At 40.0% G+C, this 7,247-nt stretch overlaps 1 protein-coding gene across 1 annotated transcript; it reads right to left on the bottom strand.

Annotated features, from left to right (window-relative positions):
* LOC139152656 (zinc finger protein 593-like) lies at positions 1-3,928 on the bottom strand. The gene is made up of 3 exons (XM_070725935.1): positions 3,623-3,928; positions 1,762-1,824; positions 1-524 (listed from the first exon to the last, which is right to left on the bottom strand). The coding sequence occupies exons 1-3, from the start codon at positions 3,814-3,816 to the stop codon at positions 383-385; spliced, it is 399 nt and encodes a 132-aa protein (XP_070582036.1). The 5' UTR covers positions 3,817-3,928; the 3' UTR covers positions 1-382.
* Between the last annotated feature and the right edge of the window lie 3,319 nt (positions 3,929-7,247).

Here is a 7,247-nt window from a genome sequence, read left to right as displayed (position 1 = left end):
TTTCTATATAATCAATAATTTTATTATTGAAACAGCAACGCCACAGAGTACGTGGTATCTCTTGCAAGTCTCTAGGAAGAATGTTGGGAGACTGTGTGAAATCAATGAGCATACTGCTACAGCTGAAGGTGTCTTGAGTATGATCTTCAACAGCATGGTCAAGATTGTTTACATGTATTTTGACATTTTGATAAAAATTTCAGTCTCAAATGCCAATGCGACGGGCTTCTTACGTGGTCAGTCAACAGGGAAAAGTTTGATACATATACTATGTATGTCAGTACATGTCCTTCCACCCTGTCAGAACTGGATGTTGGTACAGTCACATTGTTTTCAATAGGATAGGTGATTCCATTTACAGGAACATAGGGAGGTACAAGGGTTAATTTTCTGATTGGTCCATTTCTTTTTCTATGACTTTCTGTGTTTCTACTGTCCTTTTCTGTGGTGCATAGTAACTTCCCATGCCAGCAGCTGCCTCAGCTTCTTTCTGAGTGTAAGGTTGGTCCTTGAGCGCCCTCAACCTGCAATTTAGGATTCAAAATATCAGGAGATTTCTTTATTATACCAAATACCTCAGAATCATGCTGAAATCAAAAGAATGAGATCTGCTACATTTTTCACAAACAGTCATATGACTGGACTGTGGAAACATTGGTATTTGCAAAATGTATTTTATGCATAAATAATTGAAAGGCAAACAAATGTCCATCTCTCTCACATACAATATTTTGTAAAGACCTAATAGTTCAACCCTTTGCATAAAGGAACAAAAGATTTGTCCTCATCTACTGCTGTGTAAAATCCAATCCACCATCAACCATTCTTTCTCAATTGTACTGACATATTTTTACCATACAGTTGCAACTGATTATGCTATTCGAATCTAAAATACTTGTCAAGTTGTGATTTTAGTTTCCAAAAGCCCATCAATTTCAGATGCTTTGTGTTTAGGCAATTACCTCGTTCACACAGGCAAATTTGGCCAGGGCCCAGCGTAAATGCATCCACACACAGAAATTTGGACCAACTCTGATTTTACATTGGCCCTACATGCAGATCTCCTTCTGATTGGGTCAAAATTCTTGATCTGGTGCTACTGTAGGCCTACATCGAGCATTCAGAGAGCTTTTGTACAACTGATGTAAAAGTTCAGACGGTGTAGAGGCAGTGCAACTTTGTCTATGTGAACGGGGTATATGACAGTAAACAAGCTAGCTGCAAACTTGTAGCTCTAGGGTGAGCGGTCGGTGATTTTTTGGTTTTGCAACCTTGCTCACCTGTAGCGCTACAATGCCAAAGGCTCTATAGACTGGAAAATACGCCCTACATCAGTGTAGCGCACCCATTCGTACAATATGCAAATGCAAGATGTGTTAAACGCAAAAGGAACACACAATTCCAATTTGTCGATGACCTTTGTGTGATTGGTGTGTCCCAAGATATGTTTAACCCCCAAAATGACAAGGTTAGTGTAGACGATTCTGAAGTGTTCTTTTTTAATAGATAAGTGCCATGATACACAGTAGAACAATATATTTGATACCTTGAGTGCACTACACTGACATCGCGCTTATTTCCAATGTGTAGGGCCTTCAGCGTTGTAGCACTACTGGTGGGCGGGTCGCAAAACCCAAAAATCACCGACCGCCTCACCGCAGAGCTACAGGTTTGGAGCTACAAACAAGCACACTCTGTTGTTCTAAGGACGAAGAGTTTGAGAAGTACAGAAAGTTCAAACTATAATCAACGACATCTCACCTTCTCTTGTGTGGTCTTCCTTTGAAATGTTCTTTCAATGCTCGCAAGTCAACAAAATGTTTTCTGCAGAACATAGAAAGAAAACGCAACACTAAATCAGAACAATATCCTGAAATTATTTATTTTGCAGTCTTGTTTTGTAAATAACATAGAACCATTTTCCTCATCTAGTATTACTAATATTTTGGATTTTTTTAATCCTCTTCCTCCCGATGACAGTCTACTATAGGTTGCCAAGTCTGACTTAGTTGCAACATGTCATGGGTTGCACAGTTGGTATGCTTGACATAGTAAGCAAAGTAGATGTCTCCTGCACTGTTTACGGTGTTTGATAGCATTTTATAGTATTGGGTTACTACTAAAAAGGACTTGGGTTATAAAAGTACCTCGTGCCTGGGCAATTAATGCTCAGTTTTAGCTAGATGTAGATACTGCTTGGTGAGTTCATGGTGGCTTACAACTAATTCACTCCTGGGAGAAAGAGGGATAATCTGATATATAATTCACTAAATTAAATGGTCTAGTATAGGCTGCATTCACAAACACCTCTGGGGGTGGGGGATTTGGGGGAGCCTTGAAAAAATTTACAGCATGCCAGGGGGATCTCTGAAAAAAATTGACATTGCAAAGATAGGGCAGCAAATGTGAAAATTCATTGATATCAAATTCCTTTTCAATCACCTTCCGGCACTTTCATTTCCTGCCATTTCCATTATGCTCTTCTGGCGCAAGTTTTAGGTAATATAAAACAATTTAGTGATGATCCAAGCAGTCATCTTGAGGTAAAAGATTTAGGTTGTCATGATTGCTACTTACCCAACCCCTCTGTTGTGCAAAACTGTCCTCTATTATGACTAAAAGTTTCAACTTAACCTTTCAATAACAATTTGGGAGATAACTTATTTGATAACATTCTCCCATTGACATTGGGGTAAATGTCAAACATTCATGCCGCTGTACGTACATTTTTATTTTTTGAGGACTTTTGACATAATACAAACTATTTAGAATAGTGCAAAGTGTCATCAATAACAACTGGAAGCTTCGGGTCAAACAACCTTTGAATAAAAATTTGGGAGCTGATAACCTATGCGTTATTCGTAGTTTCCTCATAGACTATGATGCATAGTGAATCAACGTTTTCAGTTAAATTCCAAAATCAAATTTTCTGCACACATATGCACTTTTTTACCTGCCACTTCAAGCAAAGTACATTTCCATGAATTATCACACACATATAAATGTAGGGACATAGCTTGTTCTTATGTGGAAAATGTGAATAGTTTGACCATTAGACTCCCATGTATTATCAGTTGATAATTTTGGATGGGTAATATATCGGCCACATTTTGCCTTCCTTTGAGGGGGACTTCAAAATTATAGCAAGTCAGATGGGGGGGAGGGACTTGAACACATTGTGAAATTGTTTATTAGGGTGGTAATTTGAAAAATTGGAGAACAGTTACACCATCCTGATTCCTGGTGTTTGTGAATGCAGCCATATCTGTTACTGTTAATAGTGGTGCTCTTCTCATATTTTTACAGGATAATCTTGGAAGTGAATTTTCTCATGTGTTGCTCTAGATTCATTTGCATTTTTCCAGGACCAGTTATACTATAATAGGAACATCGGGAAAGCACTACCTACCTATGCTATCGTATAGACTACAGTGCGCAATTGCATCCATTGTGAACATGAACGGACGTACAGGGGGCGAGTGCTTTCATAGCACAATCATGTGACAATGTACACAACACAGAGACCCAATGACCCGTTTGCGATGCATCAACTAAAACTAAAAGAAGCAGATTTGCAGTATTTGAACAGCATGTAAAAGACGACATGGCGAACAGTACTTACGCACAATGAAGACAATAATTCTGACCAGCGCCTGGTAAATCGTGATCGATGTCTTGGTTCAATAATTTTTCGGCATTGTCAGGTTTCATGTCATCGTCAATCTGGTCCAAGTCTTTGGTTCTCCGCCTCGTCCTGAATTTTTTCTGGATGAATGTATCCCCTCTGTGGTACTTTTTTCTCTTCTGTCGTCCCATTACACAGTTGTAATATACCAATAATATCCCAGTAGGTGATGAACTACTACTAGTAATTCACTGTAACATCTACCGAAACTCACGTGTGTTGAAATACCGGAAGAACTAAAGGCACGCGTATGGTTTGTTCGTAATTTCTTTACTCACCGTTGAAAAAACTCGATGATGGCGCTCGTCAAGAATGAGTCTTATCGAAAAGTTAAGTTTGTGTATTGGCATTCTCGCGAGCCAGAGCATTAAATTTCCGCTAGGCTCCACTGACCTACGCAAAAATCAATAGCGGACAGTGCTAATAAAAATTAAGCTGTTGCCGGCCGTAAAGAGGCGAGTGGTTTACGACGATGGTGTATTGGCTGTTTGGGCAAACTTTTTTCCTATTGGAGAAGGGTGATTTCATTTTATTTCACTAAATACCTAAAATAGTGCACGGTAAATGACCTTTTTATGATAAAGGCGTAAACCAGGGCAGTCTATGAAGCTGTTCGTGTAAAAAAGGTGTTCGCAAGTGGTTCGTTGACGAGAGGGCGTTATTCTATCAGTGAGCAGAGGATATCTCGTTCATAACAGTTTGCGGAGAAAATTGTTGCTTTTTTTATAAAGTGCAATTTCGCAGGAAGAAAAAATCGTGTGTTCATAAGAGAACAGATGGGAACTTTTGTTTCAGGAAGATGACATTGGGAACTCCCTGTGCTGGGAGAAGGACACTGGGGAGTTTTGTGGGTAATCGGGAGAGGGGAGGAGAACATCGTGAGTTGGACTCGGAGGGGAAGATTTCAAACCTTGAGGAGGGTAGTTGATTGACATTACACAGGGCTCGAAATTAGCGGTAGTCCCGCGTCCACAGACTCTGGGACTACCAAAATCCATGAAATGGTAGCCAACACGGACTACCAAAGCCCGAGACCTGAAATTCAGTCAGTACTTGGCACGCCATGCCAGGTCGGTCACTCTGGAATGCAGGCAAACCATGGGATGTCTTTTTGTACATCCATGGTCAAACCCAGCTAGCTAGACTCAGAAAGGCCAGGCTATGACTTTGTTATACAAATTACTAAGACGACCGGTTGTGCGGTGGAACTTCGCAACAACGTTTCAATATCTGAACTGAAGTACTTGAATGACAGGCACAGGAAATGATGGCCAATGAAAACGCATTTTCTTTGCATTTTCACCATGATGTATCAATCACAATTACACGGAAATTATGCCTCCTCCCTACAGAAAGGCCCATGGTCTACTTTTAGCCCTACTACAGTATGTCTCAGTGCTGAGAAGGTCGTGTCGTTGTCATGACTATCAAAATTTGCATACAACTATGAGAGTAAAGGGTTGTCAATAGGTCACCAAACTTTCGAGTATCACTGTCGTCCATTACACCTGTTTCCTTGGGTAGTAAAGGTGTGCAATATTCACATCAAATGACTAGAAAATTCACTTTATGTGCAGACTCTAGAAAAATAGCCTTTTCTTGTCTGGGCAGCGACTGTCTATCGTCTGGGTAACGAAAAAGATATCCCTGAACTAAAAATATGCATGGGCTACCAGCCATTGTCACTGGGCTACAAACTTCAGAAAGTGGTAGTCCAAGTGGTCTATCAGGGAAAAAAGTTAATTTCGAGCCCCTGCTATATTACCAGATATGAACTGAAAATGCTCACGTGTTTCATTATATATTGCATTTATGTGCAAGTTTGAACCTTTGCTACATGCTTTGCTACATTTAAAGTGTTATGATCAACACAATGAATTTCACCACAGATCAATTCTAAAGGTCATTAAGTATTCAAATATGTAATTAGCTGAAATAAAAATAACTAATTTCTTTGAGTACTGTCATTGTATCACAATATAGCATGTGTAATTACCTTTGGTCAAGTCCTTCAAGCTCTATATGCCAAACCGTGAAAGCTTGTTAGCTATTTATGCAAATTATGAATTAGCTGACATGAAAATGCAAAATGACTTTCAATACTGTTATAACCTGGTATAATGATCAATGTACACAGCATGTTTCGCCAAATTTTATCAAGTAAATGCCAGTATATATCCCTTATTTGGAAGGTTCATTAAATATGCATATTGGGAATTGGCTGAAAAAAATGTCAAATGACTTCAATAATCTTGTATCATAGTATCTTTAATGTACATAGCAAGTTTTGCCAACTTTGGTCAAGTCAAAACAGATAAATATCGCTAATAAATGCGGGATATCGGACCGCAGGCGGGCGAAGATTGCATTATAAGCGCGCCAACCCAAACTCACTGCATGGACATCACATTTACGAAATCGAAGTCCAAAGTCAACTTCGTCATTGTTAGAATAAGAGAGGTTTTCCATCACACGGGAGCATACCACCACAAATTTTGCACAGATGGCGTTGCACTGGCATTGAAAAAGGGTGCATGGGAGCATGGGAACGCGGGCAGTTTCCCTCGCTGTGGGTAGGAAATGCATTGAGCAAGACACACTTCCGGGTTCGCAAAAAAACGAGGATCCCATTTACGGGGCGCTCAAATATACATAGCAGAGGCGTATATGTTTGTGATGCTGAGAATAACATCAGTAAATAAATGACGGGTTTTAAAAGTTGACGTTTTTTGCGATGAAACAGACTTCTGAAGGTAGCTCGCTTGGGGAACACGTCATCCCGGCCGCTGTCCGCTTTGACCCCAGTAATTCACACTGGTTTTGGTCGGCCCCAGGTACCCAAGTCACTTCGACCCCGTCACACTTTTGCCTACATGTCCACGGAGACGATTCAACATGTTCCACAACAAAGCCAAGACAAAAATTGAAAATATCAATAAAATGGCTTCACAAAGGCTGAAATACACGATACTCGATGAAGTATGAAGTTTATGAAATGAAATCAAATTGACAACACAAGTGTTTGTCTCGGGTAATACCACTTGAAGTTGTTTTTTCCATACAGTGCAGTATTTGTCAGTGACAAATTAATCTTTGCAATACATTTTTTTGCGATGAGCTGGAAATTTGATTAATATCGAGTTAATGTACATAAATATTCCGTTATTTACTGGGACACGTTTATTTTCTCGATCCGCTATCTGCGGACTACGTGCTGAATTTCATGTCAACGATCGTTTCTCCCTCTGCAGAGTTTCTGTATCCCGTTCAACAACGCTGTACCTCGATCACACGATAGTGACGCTATGTAGCTGTGCAGTATTGAAACTTATCATAAAATGGCCACCTCGTCTAACAGTAACACGTATTGTCGGGATTATCGTACGGAAAAAGACTGCCAAAGTAAGACTTATGAATCTTCATCAGAATTGAACACATCATGATTGTACACGAGTATCAACCGCGAATGCACGTTGAGCTCGGCAGTTACACAAGCATGGTACGCTACATGCATAGCCCTACGAGTATGGCGACAGTGTCCGGCTTTGGCTACGCCGCCTAC

The sequence above is a fragment of the Ptychodera flava genome, chromosome 2 (assembly GCF_041260155.1).
Source record: "Ptychodera flava strain L36383 chromosome 2, AS_Pfla_20210202, whole genome shotgun sequence".
Classification (NCBI taxonomy): Eukaryota; Metazoa; Hemichordata; class Enteropneusta; family Ptychoderidae; genus Ptychodera; species Ptychodera flava.
The sequence above is the reverse complement of the archived record's forward strand: the minus strand, read 5'-3'. Positions and strand labels throughout refer to the sequence as shown.

Coding starts and splice junctions, on each gene's coding strand:
- LOC139152656 (XM_070725935.1), bottom strand. CDS start 3,816: ATGGGACGACAGAAGAGAAAAAAGTACCACAGAGGGGATACATTCATC. Junction 1,825..3,622: donor AATTATTGTCTTCATTGTGC/GTAAGTACTGTT, acceptor TATGTTCTGCAG/AAAACATTTTGTTGACTTGC. Junction 525..1,761: donor GGAAGACCACACAAGAGAAG/GTGAGATGTCGT, acceptor CCTAAATTGCAG/GTTGAGGGCGCTCAAGGACC.